This window comes from Sciurus carolinensis, chromosome 2 (genome assembly GCF_902686445.1).
Source record: "Sciurus carolinensis chromosome 2, mSciCar1.2, whole genome shotgun sequence".
NCBI lineage: Eukaryota > Metazoa > Chordata > Mammalia > Rodentia > Sciuridae > Sciurus > Sciurus carolinensis.
The window spans coordinates 44,839,489-44,858,987 of NC_062214.1; the positions used below are offsets into that span (position 1 = coordinate 44,839,489).

General features: G+C 39.4%; 1 protein-coding gene across 4 annotated transcripts in view; it reads left to right on the forward strand.

Annotated features, from left to right (window-relative positions):
* The window catches only part of Cfap61 (cilia and flagella associated protein 61), a 283,555-nt gene that overhangs the window by 153,764 nt on the left and 110,292 nt on the right, over positions 1-19,499 (forward strand). For all 4 annotated transcript variants that reach the window (XM_047537641.1, XM_047537646.1, XM_047537643.1 and 1 more), the window contains exon 19: positions 15,432-15,530. In XM_047537641.1, coding sequence (XP_047393597.1) covers positions 15,432-15,530 — 99 coding nt within the window. The remainder of the gene's footprint in view (positions 1-15,431; positions 15,531-19,499) is intronic.

Consider the following 19,499-nt stretch of genomic DNA (forward strand, 5'->3'; position numbering starts at 1 on the left):
TAAATGATGAATTTTCAAGGTAGAGTAGTGAAATTAGGGAAGTCAAAAAATGATTATAAACAGGTCTTAAATCTTAATTTGGCTTTATACTTAATCATAACATTTTATTTTAAATGATTACATTAAGATATACATGCAATTCTCTTTTCATGAAATTGACTTAGATTTAATAAAGACAGATATAAATTTTAATGTAAGTACTGGGTTGGTTGAATTCCCCAATCAGAAAGACCTTTTTAAAGCATTCTAAAGTACTTATAATTCTCTATCATCATTACAGAGATTATGTACACTAAAAATAGACTGGTATCAGTTTACAGCTCTGTAATCCTTAAGAGAGGAAATAGTTTCTCATTATTTTCTCTAATTATTTTAAATTAGCAGTCACCATAGTAACCTACTGCATATTTTACTTCACCAGTTTAGCTCCCACTTAAACTAAATGTTATACATGATTTGAACTGGAATGAAATTGGAGAAATAGTTTTCATCAAAAGTTAGGTGAAATGAGTCCCAGTGAGGACTAAACCCACATTTTGGAAGCAAGATTTAGAAAACTCACCCTCCTTGTACTCTTCAGCTGCATTATTAGACTCAGAAAGTGGATCATAATTTCTGAAAAATGCATTTAAGACCCACCCAGTGCAGTAACCTCTTTTTCCAGAAACTCTGGCAATTCTGTCACCTGGTGACATAACAGGCGCATTCTTTTTTTCTTATATTATTTTCATGCAAGAAATTACAAAGTACATTTGTTCCTCTTTTCAAAGAGCACCAAAAGTAGTCCTTGTATAAATTCTGTGCCCTTGTTATATCCCTCCATCTCCAGTGCTAAGGTGCTTCTGGGAGAGCTGAAGTGATTTGCCCCAAGCCAGCACCCAATACACTAGGAAGCAAACTCCATGCTGAGGGGATGGCAGGGGAATATGGAGGGTGAGGATTAGAACTTTTTTTTTTTTTTTTTGAGCACAACATTCTCTCTGGTCCTCAGTTTTCAGCCATCCACATTTCCATCTGCTCAGACACACCTTCTGGGTCACCTGGTATCCTGTCCTTACTGGGACTGGGCCTTTCTGGCCAGGTGACACAGATGGCACGTGTTTACTAGAGACACACACCGGAGTCCCTATCATCTACTTCCTTTCTGGGCCTAATCCTGGCTCTGCTGACTCCTCCAGCACTGGACCCAGTGTCCAGGGGTCTTGCTCTCAGATCTTTTTAAATCTCCATCACCCCCCGGGAGGACCCTGACTCTGGTGCTTGAAGAAAGGGGGTGGATGCAGAGTCATCCGTGGTGTGGATGAGGCTCAGCCAATTTGCTCCCTCCCCTTTGTCTCACACGTCTTCTGAGGGTGCTGTGCAGAAGCAACTCAGAAGCGAGCTAAGGAGGGGCCACTGTGGGCACCACCTGCCCAGGTGTCCCAACCTTCTTTCCCATCATGGGCCCTACCAGCTGAACCTGGGAAGGACAGGAAGAAAACACTGCCTCCCCCTGAGGTGCAGAAGCCAGTGAATTGGACAGGAAAAGACGGATATTAAGACATTTTACTGTGAATTATGGGTGTACTTCAGGATGCCTGAGCCATTCAAGTGATAGACCTGAATTATTTTAAAATTACAGTTCTTGTGATTGATGGATTGTGCACATTTGCTGTCCTGGATCTTAGGGACAGAGAGTTCTTGGCTTAGGCAGTCTGGGTTACATATACATTATTAGTCTCAGCACTTCTTTTAATAAGACTTCTTTAAAACCACAACACTGGAAGAAAAAAAAAAAACTTGGCCTTGGCTATAAGCCCAGCTCTGCCATCAACCAGTGTGAAAGCATATGGCTCCAAGGGTGGCCTTGTTCTCATCTGTGCTGAGGAAGGTTCACAGCATGGGATCCTTAGGTCCTGCCAACCCAAAGGTGCTACCACCTTAGGTACTTGACCAACCCTGACAGAGGTCAAAAGTGAACTCCCTATTCTTAGATCAACAGCCACATACCCAGGAGAGCTTATGTCATCCACCAAGGCAGCACTGGTTCCGGAAGGAGAGCCTTTTAATAAAGCCTAAAAGCCTTTCTAAGGGAGTAAGAGGTCTTTTTACAGGCTGGACACAGTGGTGCATACCTGTAATCCCAGCACCTTGGGAGTCAGGAGGATCATGAGTTCAAAGCCAGCCTCAGCAACTTAGTGAGGCCCTAGGTAACCTAGCCAGACCCTGTTTCTAAATAAAATATAAACAAGGACTGGGGATATGGTTCAGTGGTTAAGCACCCCTGGGTTCAATCCCTGGTACAAAAAAATAAAAAATAACAAACAAAAACAAAAGAAAACAACCAAACTACAGGATTCAGATCTGTGAACTTCTCTTATTTCTACATCCTTCTTCCTCACTCTGCAGTACATGAACCAGGTGCATCGCCTGGAAGCTCATTAGAACCTTAGTCCCAAACATGTATTTTTTCCCATAACTATACAGAAGAACAGTTTTATTATCTCATAGGCACAAATGCAGTGGGATGAAGCAGTTATTATTCTGTTCTGTTCTAGCACATGTGTCTCTATGGTTCTGCCTTACAGCATTTACTTCTAACTCTAGAGCAATTCCTTTTATCCTTTATTTAAAAATCCTTCCTAATTCAATTCTTATGTAAAGAATCTCTTGCAGAGCCCAAAATGGCACTAGAAAAATGTACAAATGAATCACTGGAAGACAGTGCCTGAAAGCAGCCCTGCATGGTGCCCCCACGACCCTTTGTGTGACTAGAGAAATACATAATTTGACTCACAGAAAGTGCTGGTGGGTGTTGTAAAACCAGACTCATGTTGTCTTCCACTTCCATACCGAGAAAAATTCACTCAAAATAAGACCAAATAATACCACCAAGGAATGAAGTCACAGATTTTCCCAAACTAGACATTGGTCCCTCATCTGGTTGAGTGTATTGAGGTGAATAAGCATAGCTTGAAACTGACCAGGCCTGTTTTCAAAAGCTCTGATTGTAGCCGAAAGACCGTGACTCCTGTTATCAGGCTGCACGGTTCCGCACAATATCCGGCACAGCTGTGGGCACTGGCAGCAGCCAGCCTAGTGCTGGCGGCTTAATTAAGCTTTTTATCTGTACATTTGTCTGAGGACATCTGAAACCTTCAGTGCAGCCTGTCACTAATTAGGTGACTAATTAAATAGTCAGAGTTTCCTTGCTGATCTCTGCACTAACCCCCCATGAACAGGTTGGTGAATGTAACTGTCCTGTCCTGTGGGTCTCTGCCACATGAATTGAAGGGCCTGTGTTCCCACTGATTGCCCTGTTTACACCAGGGGACAAGCAGCCTGGTGGCAAGGATGGTGACACACACAACCCCACTTTCCTTGGAGCCTGGGGAGCAGAAATCTAGGGGCAGGCTACATCTTGCCATGGTGTTGTGGAATCCTCGGGGACTGATGCAGAGGCCGATCTGGTGGCTGGGGAGGGGGACCAGAGGTGGAAGGAGTGTGTCAAGAACAGAGGCTCAGCCTTCTCCTACAACCCCCACGCCCCCAAGAGGATGACCTGCCATCAGAAAATAATGACCAGGAACACTCCCTGGTGTCACTAGTCATAACTGGTTTTCCTAATTTGATCCCAGTATTTAAATATGATTAGTGTTAAATGAAAGTATATTCATTTACTGAAGTTACCTACTTCCACTCCTTTTAGAGTAACTTCACTCATAATATCTAACTTAGCACTCCCAGAAGAAAAGACAAGCAATCATGGGGGACAATATTAAACCTTCTTTGAGGGGCAGGGGGCTCAGCTTATTCTCTCTCTTGTGTGTGTGTGTGTGTGTGTGTGTGTGTGTGTGTGTGTTGCAGGGGGGCAGTTCTTGGTGATTTTTTGGAATTGAGAATGTTAGGTAGGAAATACATTCTTTGTGGCCACAAAGTGCAAACCAGGTGCCCAAAATTGAGTAGCATAATCTCCTACTTAGTGTTCATCACTTACTACTGGATAATTTTCACTGATAACATTACTACCTGTCTTGTTCTGCATTCCTTCAAACCGAGCAGGACACAAAGAATTCAGGTGCAAGTAGTTCAGTTGGGAGTAATCCTAAGGAACTGAGAGAACAGGGTAGTGAGAAAAGGAAGGAAGAATAGCCAAGAAGTAATAATAATAAAAAAGCTCTTATCAGTGGGTCACCAGTACGGGTCAAGGCTCCATCCTGAGAATGGTCCATCTGGGGGGTAAGGAAGCTGGGGTGTTGTTTAGCCACTAGATCCCGCCCTGATGGTTACATAGTCAGCCTGGGCTATTCTTCTGGCATGTTCCTCCAGCTCTCATGATCAGAAAATATCCTGCAGCAGAGAGAGGCAGGAAAGCATTGGTGGTATCATTTGCAGGTGACCAGAAAAGCCAAGGTGATGCAGGAAGGCCCCACAGCATCTGCTTGAGCACCCTTACGATCCCTTAATTTACTTGGTTTGTTGTATTCTTTCTTGTCAATAGTCTTACAGTTAGCCTTTACCAAAGCATGTGGGTATAGACAGAAGTGATGAAAAATATGAAGGTTAGAGAAGAAGGTTGTGTCTAGAGGCTCTTGTGGCCTTCTTACCATTGTAAATAGAACACCAGGTATGCTACACTACCAGAAACCTTTGCTAGAAAAAGATGGCATTTGGGGCCCTTGTCTTTGCAAACAATAGTATTTTATTTCTACTTTGGGAGAGAAGTAAGGTTAGATCAGTAGTTTTCAAAATGTGATCTATAGACCAGCACCTTCAGCATTATTCAGAACCTATTTGAAGTACAGATACTCAAAAAGTCTTATCCCTGTAAAGACTGAATCAGAAACCTGGGGTCTGTGCTTTCACAACCTAAAGGTCACGTAAGTCTGGGGTGTAAGGGAGAGAGTCAGTACTCTCCATGACTAATGGAGCCCAGGCAAATTATTCAGTACCTATGAAAATGTGCAATGGGGAAAGCACCCCAGAATCCCTCTTCTATGCTAGTGTGAAGGTTAAATCAGGTAACATATGTAAAATATCTATCAAAATGCCTAGCACTTAGTACTTATTACATTGGCACCAACCACTAATTTGCATAAATAGATCCCTGGTGGGAGCTGAGCATTGACTTTCAGAGGAGGGAAATGACTGAGGTGATAGAGTTTTCTCAGTGTGGAGGATGCTTTCCTCTAAAAATTGGAGTCGAGTCTGAGGCATTTCCAAAGATTGCATCTGACTCTGTAAGATATTCCCTTGAAGTTTGGTTAAAATAGCTACCATCTCTGTTTTAACATCTAGAGAACCAAGCAAATAACCCAACATTCTCCAAAATTCTGTGGTGTTTCTGTTTTGCAAAACTTCTTGATTTTAGAGAAAATTAGATGGAACACTATTTTCCTGTTAACTATTGACCCAAACTAAGGAAGGCCCAGAGTCCTCTGAACCATGCATGTTAATTAACATTTATAGGGACCATATCCTGGTCTTTTCAGAGGGTTCTAACTGAACATCATTGCCTTATAGGCTACCAATGCATGTTCCTTTTCCTGAAGACTTTACAAACCTTAATCTTGACACTCTTGGGCATCTCTATTCTGCCACTAATTTCAAGTTTATCATGTAAGTCTTAGGAGGCTTGGATTGTACTTCCCACCCCAAGTCCAAAAGTTCTGCATTAAAAAAAAAAAAAAAAAAAACAAAGTCAAGACAACAAAACTTTACATCTACACTTGTGACCCTCGAATATTTAATTAGATCATATCCTTCCTTCACAAAAACATATTAAATCTACTCTTCTTTCTGGAGCTCCTCAAAACCCTGGAGCCTCTCAGTCTTCTATCTCTACCCTGGTGGTTCTCAAAGTGTCATCTCTGGGTCACTAACATCAACATCATTTGGGAACCTGTTAGAAATACAAATTCTCAGGTTCTACCCCAGACCTACTGCATTAGAAACTGAGAATGGATCCAGTTATCTGTGTTTTCAAAATCCTTCCAAGGACCCCCTCCATCTTCAATGCATTATGCTTAAGTCATCTTGGCTCTGCCAGCTCCATTCCCATATCCCCACCTTTCTCACATGCAGTCTCTCTCCCAAAAAGACAAAGGAGATAGTAAACCCTCAATTATGCACCCTCACTCCCCCTTCTCAGTTCTGAATCCACCAACCATTTTCTCTCTTACCTGCAGAGGAGGGATTAAGGATATAACACCCACCCATTACACTCTGAGGCAAAAAGGAGATGTCAAACTGCCCCCCTCCACACACGCCATTTGATGTTGAGTGGCAATTTGGAGGGAAAACACAGAAAGAGCCTCACTTGAAAATACAGGAATAGAGGCCCTTCAATAGAGGTGACAGGTGGTATATTGGTCAGATTTCTATTGCTATAACAAAACACCTGAGAAAATCAACTTAAAAGGAGGATGAGGGTTTGTTTTGGCTCATGGTTTCAGAGGTTTCAGGGCATGGTCTTTTGGCCCCATTGCTTTGAGCCTGTGGGGAGCTAAAACATTGTTATGAGAATCCTGGAATAAGGCAAAGCTGCTCACCTCATGGCTGCCAGAAAGCAAAGAGAGAGAGGATGGAGATGGGATCCCAATATCCCCTCCAAGGTTATCCCCAATAACTTAACTTCCTTCCATCCTTGTCGACCTCCTAAAGGTTCTGCCCCATCCCAGTAGCACCACACAATGCAACCTTTAGCATAAGCACCTTTGGGGGACATTAAAGATCCAAACCATAACATGTGCTTATTAACTCTCTTTAGAGTGGGAGTTCTGTGAGTCACTGGGTAAGACATGGACCAGGACAGGCCATCTACTGAACACGTTTATTTCTAACTGTAGTCCTTTTAAGATTTCAAAGAAATAATACAACAGTGCTAACATAGTAAGGCATGTGGGTTTCGAAAACTAAAAAAACACAGTGCTTTGAATTTTTCCTTTTTGTAAAGAACATGTAGTGGAGAAAGATGCTGTGGAACCAACTTCTTAGATATTAGAGCTAATGTTGAGTGATCTTTCCATAAGCAATAGATTGTGTAAGTTCCTCTTGTTCCCCACTCAGATGGGGTTGGAGAGTGTTGCAGAAATACAATTTCCAGGACCCCTTTTCTTGGGGTTGCAATTCAGCAGGACTAGGGTGGGTTCCAGGAATATATATTTTTGATGACTCCCCAGATAATTCTGAAATGCACCTGGATTTAGAAATAATTTCTGTAGATATTTCCTCAAAATTGGCAGTCTTATCTAGAAGGAAATTATTTCCTTCTATAATTGTTCATTGTAGCTGAATTGTTTTTATGGGCTTATTTTCCAAACCACATTTTCTAATTCTCTACAAATCATATAACTTCTGTCACATCATTACTTTAGGGTTTAACAGGCCTAATTATTAAGTTATCATTAGTGTTACATAGCTGAATTCATTACCCCATGTTCCTGGTATTTACATACTAAATTGGGCCTAGTAGAAAGCATTTCAAAAGCCTCAGCTTAAACTATCACTGGTAAGAATGGAGGCCCAAGAAGGAATATCAGAAAAGCATGAGGAAGCCTTCCCATATGGTGCTAATAAAGCCTTATAAATAGCCAATTATTTGCCCAAAGCATGAAGCCCTTCCTCATCCTTCCCCACCAGAAGTAATGTCACTTATTTTTGAATTCCCATAATGCATTGTTATTTGGTCTTATGAAACTGATTGATTCGTATCTTGTGTTTTGCTATTTCTTGTGTACAGGGCTTTCTCACTTGACTTTTATAGCTGCCATCTGTCATTTATATCTTGTATATGCTTAGTTTATATAAAAGTCTAATGTTTTTCTACAAATATATATATATATATATAAGCATCATTAATCAATTCCCCTAAATTATAAATAAAAACTCAAATTCATTTCATTTAATCTCTTTTGCCAAAACTCAAATTTTATTTCCATTTTTCAATTGACATTTCAAATGTATCACTTACCTATTTTTTTCAGTAAGGATTTATGTGTTGCTTTTGTGCAAAGACACAGAAGCTTTTCGTTTGAGATTCTGAATCCTCAATCTTTACCATAGACCCTTACCCTGGCTACCATGCCTCTCCCCAGGTACCCTGGTACCTGGGTACTCTAAAGAGCTCCCAGATCACTCCAAGAAGACACTTATTCATTATATTGGGTCCAGTGTTGATTCTAGATTCCCCTGATTTAGGTCATAAGCTTGGACTCAAGGTAGGCTTAGGAGATCTTCTCCTTGTCCCCTTTCTCCAGGTTCCATTTGGTTCCTACAGGGACTACTGAGAACAGGGGAGCTCTGACCCACCATGCAAGATGGCACCCAAGAGAAGAGAGAAGTAGGGTCACAGAGAGTGTTCTTAACCTCTACCTTACTCCTCAAACCCTCCACCTTCTTCTAGATGCTCTTGGAATCCTTCCCTCCTTTTTAGATCTCTCTCTTTGGTCTCCACCAAAGTTCAGAGTGTGCCATTGGACAAGTTTGTAGCCAGAGATGCAGCCACTAGGTCATTTTTGCTAGCAGAACAAAAATTAAGTAAGTGCATTAAGATATGTCAAAAAGTCTCTTTTGTGATCTAAACAGAAAAAATACTTAAAAAAAAAGTTAAATTTTATGGGAAAACTGAGTTTCTCTTAATCTGCTCTATGCTTATAATAAGTATTTCCTTCTGATTTGTTTTGCTGTATGTTTTTCTTCTAATAGTGCAAGCTCACATAACTCCCAACTTTTTTTTTATTGTAAACAAATGGGATACATGTTGTTTCTCTGTCTGTACATGGCATAAAGGCATACCATTTGTGTAATCATAAATTTACATAGGGTAATGCTGTTTGATTCATTCTGTTATTTTTTCCCTTCCCCCCCACCCCTCCCACCCCTCTTTTCCCTATAACTCCCAACTTTTCACCCCCATCCATAGCATTTTATCATTAGTTGTGTCCCCTTATCTTACCTCTTGAAGTCTGGATTAAATCTGAGTTATTCTTTGACTAGTAAAATACCCAGTCAAATATCTATCTTGAGCTAGGATTTATCATCATTTAGCAAATATTTTGTCACTGTTTTGGACAATTCAAGAAAGCAGAAGTTTTAATAAATCAAATTAAGATATTGAGATTGATGTGTTGTAATTATTTTTTTCTCTATATCATCTACTTGTTTAAATGGAAACATTAATTAAACCAGTTAATTAAATCACTAGCTTCAACTGCCTTTGTCACATATAGATGTAAGTGCATGTATTTATTGGCAAAAAAATAAAAAATGCTGAGCAGATTGCCTAGCAGATTGACAGGTCTCTACTGCCCAGGATGGCAAACAACATGAAAAGTTTTATGTTTCTTTCTTCATGTTCACAATAAATTGGCAAAGTGACCCTCTTTATTTGAAGGATAAGGATGTTTAGACCTGATTTTGTAGCTGTCCTCCTGAAACATGGAATGAAATGCAATACCTTTTACTTATTTCCCTGGATACCCTAATCCCTCCCTGCTTTACAAGTATCTTTGAGCTGTTCCTCCCCTTGTATCCACAGCAACATGAAATCCCCACTGGAATTATTTACTGCAAAAATGCAGGTGCACTTGCTTAATGTTTCATTGGCTTGAGCTCTTAACTTGAATTTTTTTTTTTTCCCATAATATGGTGACCTTTGATTTGGGAGCAGAGTGCTCACACTGATGTTAAATGTTGTTAATATACGTTAAGCGAACACCATTAGATCTGAGAGTTGTGTTTTTTCTGTGGCTGTGCTGTTTGTGCCATTTTATGTAATGCTTGCTCAAAGCCACGCTGTACCCTGTGACCCACTGTTCTATCTGCAGGAACTTTTTGAATATTTGTAGGTAATCAAATGTAAAATCTTAAATATTTCATCTTCATATGTCATCCTCAGAAGAGTCTATTAGCATTATAGATTATAAGTTTATGATTTTGGACCATTAATGATAGATTTAGGAAATTAAATATTTGGATGTTGCTAAATCAGATCACAGAAAGTACTGTCTTAGCCAAAATATGAGATCGCATGTGGCACACACCTGTAATCCCATCTTCCACTAAGGCAGGAGGATAGCAAGTTCAAGGCTTGTCTGGGCAATTTAGCAAGACCCTGTGTCAAAATAAAAAAGGTCTGGGGATGGAGCTTAGTGATAGAGCACCTTTGGATTCAATCCCCAGTGTGTCTGTCTGCCTGCCTGCCTGCCTGCCTCTCTCTCTCTCTCTCTTTCTCTCTCTCTCTCTCTCTCTCTCTCTCTCTCTCTCTCTCTCTCTCTGACACACACACACACACACACACACACACACACACACACAGTTAGAGGAAAAAAAAAGAAAATACTGATGTCATTTTCACATAAAGGAATGATCTTTTATATGAAAAGTAGGAACCTTCAATGAGTGACAAGAAGGTTACAAATAACCTCATTTAACCTGGGGAGGTCCCAGCTATAAGGACCTCAGGCACTTTGCTAATGAATTTAGACTTTATATGTTGGCGATAAAAATAGGTTAACATCCATCAAAAATTATTATGCAGAAGGCAATATTCTAAATATTTTCCAGAGATGAATTCATTTAATTTTTCACAGCACCCCTATGAGCCATTAGGTTCTATTTTTTTCCCCTTTTATAGGTGGAAAAAAAAAAAAAAAAAAAAAGAGCCACAGTAAGGTTAAATAACTTGCCCAAGGTAAACAAACAAAATAAAAGCTAAAAAGTACTAGACCTGGGAGCCCAACTGAGGAAGTCTGACTCTCAAATCCATGATCTTAATTGCTGTACTCTGCTACTACCAAGATAGTAAGCAAAGACAGGAATTTCAAAGCCAAAAACCATTGAGACTTGATTTAATTTAAAAAGAGGTTTCCAGGAGCTGTGAGGGAGAGGGGAAGAATAGAGAGACTTGTGCCAGGGAAGCTAACCCAGATACTATTTCTCTAAGCCAGATGGCGAGCTACAGCAATGTGTCACAGGAATGATGGGGTGGGGGGCAGGGTAGGCTTTCAGGAGATTTGGACAAGGTCAAAGTGATTGGGCATGATGACCACTATGGAAAGTCGGAAGGAGTGTAGGAATCTGAAATAGGCCTCCAGATTTCTAGCTCAAGAAGTGGTTAGTTAGCCATGGCTTTGATAAAGATTTAAAAGGAGTTGGATTGGGGCATCAAAGAGCTTTGTATTTATGATGTCCCTAGAGCACCCTAGTTTTGGACACGTATTGAATTTGGGATGACCCTGGAGTTTTTAGAAATTAGATTTATATCTCAGAATAAACATTATGGTATCCAAGAGTACATTACAGAAAATATGCAAGATGAACTCATGGTGGTAGATGACATCACCCTGGGAAATGTGCATAAAACCGAGGGAGCTTGATTAGGGATAGTTGGACAAAGGAGGAGGAATCATGTTTTAGATAACTTTCCATCACTATGACCCAACAAGAACAACTTAGAGGAGGAAACATTTATTTTGGCTCATAGTCTCAAAGATTTAGTCTATGATTGGCCAACTCTATAGCTCTGGGTCCAAGGTAAGGTAGAACATCATGGCAGAACACCTTGACAATGGAAGCAGAGACAGCTCCACTCACCAGGGACAAGATATAAATCCCAAAGGCACGCCCCAAATGACCTACTTCCTCTAACCACACCCCTACTTGCCCACAGTTACTACCCAGTTAATTTATTCAAATGGATTACTCCACTGATTAGATTACAGCTCTCATGATCTAGTCCTTTCTCCTCTGAACATTTTTGCATTGTCTCACACATGAACTTTTGGGAGACACCTCATATCCAAACCATAACAAGCTGTTAAAAGTAAAAAAAAAAAAAGTTATCAAAGGAAACTTTAGTGTTGTTTCAGACATGTTCTATTGGACACAGTTCCTTGGTGGAAAGCCTGCATGACCTCAGCCTTCACCATTTCTCCACCCCGTTCTCCTTTAGTCTTAGGATCAGTAATGGCATCCCATTGTTACTAGTCCTTGGATCACTCTCTATCCTTTGGCTTCTGTAATATACAATGCCTCATGTTTTCATTCAGTCGAATCTTATGGAGTCTACCATCTTTTTTTTTTTTTTTTTGCCTGATTAATGAGGATCTTCTCTCATCCCCACCCCATTCTTACATTGAGTCAATGCAAGTAGAATCTTCCAGTTACCTCCCAGTAGTCATTCTGCACTTTGTCCTCAGAAACAGAATGGTGTGCAATATGGTTTTTGGAAAAAACACTGTGTTTAAAAAACTTCATTTTTTTCAGTTGCTTTGCTACCGCATGTGGCCATGCCACTGAGTTCTGGTAATATAAACAGAAATTACATGTGGAACTTTCAGAAGAGGAGCTCATCACCTGGGGTGACCTTGAGAATGGAAGCCACACTTGGAAAAGTAGAGAAATGGGGCCATGGTCCCTGTTGGCTTCACAGATTGACCGTATATCAACCTTAGACTGTTTCATTAAGTATCATTGTAAGAGAAATGGGCTGGTATAGGGATTTGGAGAGGTGTGAAGAATTTGAAGAGAAGACAGAGTTAATGGAGAGACACTTCCCTTCTGAAGCAGGGAATCGATGAATGCTCTAATAAGTGCAGGGAGGGAAGTGTAGGGGAACTGATGACTGGTCTGTGTTTTCTATATGATGTAGGACATGTGCTTAGTTGAGAATTAGGAAGGGGAATTAGTATCTGAAACAAAAAAGGTTACAATAAGGAACTTGAAGATTTGATAAAGGATCAGAATAGCCTCAATGAAGAATGCAAAAGGAATTTGACTAGGGTTAAAGAAAAGAAGTGGAAAGCTGGTTCTTTTATATATAAAATTTTAGAAAATACTTCCCCCCCCCCCAAATATTTTTACTATATCATTACACATGATTAAAAAAAAAACTCTTTTGAGAAATTTTCTAATTGTATAATAGCATAATTCATAATAATACAATTTTGATAATTTATAAGTCATTTGATCCATGTTGTTAGATAATTTAAATTACTCAGTACCAAAGGGATTGTTTTTGTAGTAAAAGATACAGCCACACAATCATTAAGCCTTTTATTCACATAGAGTTATAAAAGGGGTCTGTATACAACTACTATTAGTATAACACAAACCTCATCTTGGTCACATGGAACCCAAAACCAGGATAAATTTTAACTGCCTATTTATATAAACACATTATTATTATCATTTGTGTTTTCCATTACACAGTAATAAACCCAAGACTTATCATTGTTGTGCACTTTCAGACTGGCAGCTATAAGTAGCTGGGGTTAATTGTGACCTTTATGCTATTTGAAGATATTCAAAATTTTTATTCTTATGATTAGAGGATAAGATGTGCTTGGTTTTCCTTGTATCAAATAAGAATATTCATTCTTAAATGACACTCATCCTTAGAGACTTTAGAGCAAAACCTTTCATAATATTTAGCTAGTTTTAAATGTCAGGTGCAGTTGAGTTTATTGCATTGCTAGCCCCAACCATCACCAAAAGTCTCCTGTTTTTAGTGCTACTTAACAGATTGTCAGTAAATTGATAGCATTTTCACATTTGGAAAATTTCCAATCTCCTCATGGGAAAGGCAGGCAGGTGTTTTCCTCTGGCTTGATGAAGGTTTCTTTTTCAGCATTTGGTTGATTGAATGGAGCTGAGTGAACTAAGAACAGATCTTAGAAAAAATATATATATATATTATACATATATCTTGCTTATCAATTAGGATCCTATGAAATGATTAATTCACCCATAAAATCTTGCTGAGTCTAAGCAGTGGGCAAATTTGAAGCAGGAATATTTTAAATACTAAAGAGCATATATGGAATAAGTCTTAAGCATGTGTGTTCTTTTTGTTGTTGTTGTTTGTTTGTTTGTTTTTTGTACTGGGGATTGAACCCAGGGGCTCTTTACCACTGAACTACATCCTCAGCCCTTTTAATTTTTATTTTGAGATAGGGCTTTGCAAAGTTGCTGAGGCTGGCTTCAAACTTGTGATCTTCCTTTTGAATTGAATTCCTTTTGAATCTGCCTTTTGAATTGCTGGGGTTACAGGTGTGCAACATGGCACCAGCTTTAAGCATGTGAATTATTAGGAGCTACCACTTACACATGCTGGTCACACTGCTTAGAACTACCTGTAACTCGTAAGACTGATTAGAGAGGGTGATTTGGGTGCATGGAGAGGGCACTGCTTCGAGTTGGAAGGCATGAATTTCATTACTGGCCCCTGCTGCTTATAAGTTCTTGACCTTGAGCAAATTACTTAACCATTTCCAATCTTGATTTTCTTATACATGTTGCCACGCCCTCATTCCCCCAGCATAAATTGTCTTGAAGATTAATTTCTATGATAATGTCTAGGAATGTCCCTTGGACTCTAGAAAGCCTGATGTATTTAAGGCAGTTTTAGTCTTAGAAGGAAGCCCCTAGAATTTTCTTCTAGCTGATACTTTGGTATTCTTCTTTGAATAACTATAAATATCTCAAAGTAATAAATCTAACATTGATCTATGGGAATTAGATGATCTATGAATTCCTCTTAACAATTTGAGGCCCTCAGTATTCTCTGGTTCTGTATGCATACATTCAAATAACCTGAAGTAGGAAATATTTAGGGGTAATTTTTTTTTTTTACTATCCTGAACATGTACAAACTTTTACCCCTATCATTATTTCCTGAAAGTACAGTATAATAGCTATTTTCAAAGCATTTACATTGTACTAGGTATTATAAGTAATCCAGAGATGATTTAAAATACATGGGAGGAAATTCAGGTTATATTACATGCAAACAACACAACATTTTATTTTGGTATAAATACCAAATACTGGGGAATTCTAGAACTAATCCCCCTTGTATTCTGAGGGGCCACTGTATGGACAAAGGTTAAGTGAGAGGACATAGGAGCCAGACAGTGCCGCTGTATGGCTTCAGCAAGTCATTGTGCCTCCGTTGTGCTTAATAAAATAGGGATGATAATATTATTGACCTCAGAGTATTGCTGTGAAGACTAAATGGGGAAATAATACTTGCAACATGCATGACTTTAAGCACTCAGCAGGGTTTGTGGTTGTGATTCTAAGCAGTTTCTTAGTAGTAGTTTGAAACTAAGACTTTGCATCAATTTATTCAAATTGATCTCCTTCCTCTCAGTTTGTGAATTTTATTTTGTTTTACTTTGAGAAGCAAACTTAAAAAAAAAAAATGTTCAACAGTGTCTGCCATTATACCATGTGTAGCTTTTGGAGTTTCTGCAATTCGCTCCTATACCATTTTCCTTTTTTCATTTAAATGGGTCTGTTTTAAGGTTTGTGTAAAAAGAGTTGCTATCTTCAAAGAAAAATACAACAGTTGAATGACACATGAAATAAAATTAAATTGGATTGTAATAAACTTCCACTGAATCGTGCTTAACCTTTCTTTGTCCTTTTCCTCTTTTCTTTTTCTTTAGCTCTCACCTGAAGTTTAATAATCTCACCCTGATTTCAACTTACGGACTCCCAGGAAAAAAACTTCTGGGCAATGAACAAAGAAAGTTTCTGGCAAGCAAGTAGGAATTCTATTTGCTTTTTTATTCTCAGGCCTAAACGTAACCTGTGTGTAGTCTTTTTTTATGCTATCTAATAGATTTCAGATTGGAAAGGGAAAAGCAGAAGACTTTTCTCCTAGTGTTCAGCCATTACTTAAGAAATACAAATTCAAACCTGTTAGCAAATGAATGATCCAGAGTGGCAGTGTTGGGCCACAATTTTGTATTTGTGGGAGGCCAGTTGCCCTGTTCCAACAACTGGGATGGAGTCCTCGGACCCCGCCACCCCTGCACTTGGGTTCAGAGTGAGACTGCAGTGCCGTGGAGCATGGTGACTATGTTTGCATCTGACAGGGCACCATAGTGGGGTTTGGGGCTCACACTCACCCTGCCATTAGTAATAGGTGCTGACTGGGCACCTTTGATTCCAGTCCAGGCAAGCTCTATTTTTTTTCATTCCAATAGAATCATTATTTGACAACATCTGTTCTAGAAAATACTGTTCCATTATCACACAGCTTCCACTAATTTTAATTTTCTATAGCAAAACACGAACACAGAAATATTAGACTTCCTGCCTCCAGAAACAATCTACCAACTTTTTTTTTTTAATGAAGAGTAAGGAAATTATTCTTCCCAGGGGAACAATTTATTTCAGAATCTATGATGAAGGAACCCCCTTTCCTCTTTCCTCAAAGACTTGCTTTGCCTTCAAACAGTGAGAAAAACCATAGATTCCTTGCCAGCAGAACAAGCCTCATTTTGAACTACTATCTTTACCAGACTATAAACTTTGATATTTTTTTTCTTCCTCGGAAGATTGCCATTACAGGGCAGTAGAGGACACAGGATTTGAGACAGGAGGATGTGGATTCAGATCCTACCCTTATCACTAACAGTCTGAGTGAGAGATTTCATTTCTCTGAGCTTTAGTTCTTTTGATTGTGAAATGTGTATGATAAGCCATGCTGGTGGAATATTTGTTAAAATTAGCATAACACCAAATTCCAGCCAAGAAAAAAGGATTGATACAATGGACATCCCCTTTCCACACTTTCCATCTTTGTAAATTACATGATTCATGGGAAATGCTGGTGTTATTGATGTGTTAAGAGGAGTTTTAATGCAACCAGCTTGGTAGAAGTTCTGTCCATCCCGAGGGTGCGTGTGATATAGGAGAGAATGGTGTAAAGGACTTTCTACTGATGTAATGCTACTTCATAGGCAGATTGAGGGCCTGGAGGAAGTCACTCATCGAAGATCTCTGCCTGGTCCCTGCAGGGTAGGTGTGAGGCCCATATCCCAGATGTCCTTGCTTCTGTCCTTGCCTCTTTGCATTCTCAACACAGTTGCCACAGCAACACTGCAAAAATGCAACTCCAATCATGTCCACTTCTTATGGCCCAGAACTGCACTGTCCAAGAGAACAGCTATTAGCCACATGGGGCTATTTAAATTTAAATTAGTTAAAATTAAATGAGATGAAGAAATTCAGTTCCTCAATCACATTAGCCACATTTCAAGAGCTCAGAATAGCCACATATGGCCAGTGGCTACCATACTAGTTTAGTTACAGACATTTTCATCATCACAGTTCTAGAATGTTCTGACACTAAAGTCTGTTGTTCCTATCTACTTCTAATGACATCATCTTTACTTTTTACTCTTTTCTCTTCACACTAGCCCTATCAACAACTTTAGTGTCCCTCAAACACAAGAAGCAAGTCCCCACCTTGGGGTCTTTGCTTTTTTTCTCTGAAATTTTACCTCTTCCATGAGGTCTACCCTGACTACCCGACTCATTTGCAACCAACACTTCAACACACTCTAGTCCCCCTTACTCTGCACTATTTTATTTTTATTGCTACTGAAATCCTTCTGATTGTTACATAATTTGCATTTTAAAACTATGTTTTTTCTTTATGGGTCTGGGTCCTTCAACCATAATGTAATCTCCATAAGGAATTTTTGCCTTTTTGTTCACTGATAAATTCCCTGTATCTGAGACAGTGCTTCATATATAAGTAGGTTCTTAATAAATGATGTGGGATACACTAATGTTGCCTCCAAAGAATTGTAGACATTCCCTCAATCTTAATGAGACAGGCACCAAACACAGCCCCATCCCTTCACCTGGGCAACTACATAATATCCTAATTCTTGGAAACCACAGATTGAACTATTAACAGGATGTTCCTTTTCAAATGGTCCTTATACAAAAATAAAGGAAATTCTGATTATGGAGTCTAAAAATAACAAGGACAAACAACATCCATAAATTTAATAATTTAAATAATTTAATTCAATAATTTTAACTCCTCATTCCAAATGATTGTCCTTAACCAGTGTTTTGCTTCATTATTATGGTTATTTTTTTTTTTTGCATAGCAATTTTGTCCACCCCAAGCCCCCTGCCCCACTCTGTCCAACCTCTGATGGAGGTGTAAATGACATGCCCAGAACACAGCTAAAAGGAAGCAGCAGGAAGGCAGGAAAAACAGGAAGGAGGAGAAGCCACTAATTGGACAATCAACCCTGAGTAATTGAAAGTTAATTGTAACAGTCCTTCTTCTAAGAATGTCACAATTAATCCTCTCTGAAAACCTCTAAGGTTTTTTTCCAGTTCTGAAGGTTCTGATTCCATGAGGTGCAGGTCTCCACTGACTTCTATTTGCTCCTGTGGAGTTGGCTTCTAATTGTACACCTGGAGCTTTGGCTAAGTCTTCTGCCCACTAGGTTTGGGGGCACTACAACATTGAATGAGCAGTCCACTCCTCATTTATGTCCTCTTCCAGAAATTTCCTCTTCCTGAATTTTTGCTTCCCATCACCCCCCTTCTCATTATCTGTCTCCAGAGTTTTCTATAAAGATTTCACATTTCCGCCCCCGTGGTGCTGGGGACTGAACCCAGGGCCCTGTGTGTGCTAGGCAAGCACTCTACCGCTGAGCTACTTTCCTAACCCCCTTTCATATTATTTGTAAGTCAGGGTCAGGCTCGCTTGAGACAACATGAAGTTTCACTGATGTGCCTTTTTTGGTTCTTCCTTTCCAGAGAACACTGGCAGGGGTATGTCTCTTATCACCAAGCTGGGAGGCAGTCACTCCCATGTTAGAATCGTAACACTATTTACTCTGCATAGGAAATAATTTTGGAAGAAATTTTACTTATAGTTTCCCTTGTGGGGAAATTAAACAAGGTCCAGATGGATAGTAATATCCACACTGGATAGCAATCGCTTACACTGTGAGATTTTAAAATAAGAAGTGTCATTCAAGTAATAACAGACTGCAAAAATAAGTAGCCACAACCTCCAATGCGTCTTTTTGCATCTGAGTAAAGGTTCCTGAAAAATCAGTGTTCTCGAGTGCCAGTTCCCACTGGACAGAGCTTCAAATTTTAACTCTGAAATATGCATTCTGACATTATCAACACTGCCGTCCTACTGTCATTAAAAATAGTATTGTCTTAGCCTTTCACAAATTTCCCCTGAGAGCTTTTATCTTTGGGCAAATCCTCATAAGACTAATCCCTGGACACTAACTATGTTTAATTTTTCCTCATCTTGGACAGCTTACAGTAGAGATTGTATAACTAGAACAATCCTTTGTGGGTCTCTCATGAATGTACAAAACCAGTGAAGTTTCCTGTATTCCTGTAAAGCTATCAAAATGGCTTTTTAAAAGAATCTCATCTCACTATCCATTATTTTCCTGTGACAGGCCAGTCCCTGATTTTCTTTTTTTCTTTTCTTTCTTTTTTTTTTTTTTATTAAGGAGAAATTTTCTTGTTTTTAAGTGTTGTTTCACATAGAGATACAAAGCCCAGAGCTCCCATCTCTTGCCAGGGCTGTGTGACAGGGTTTAATGTGCATCCATTACTAGAATTCTCTTTGTGTGGTAAGAATGGACTCATGTATGGATCAAAAGGAAAAAATGTTCTCCCATTACCTCTTCAGAATCCTGTTTTCTTCCAAAGAGAGTAAACAGGAT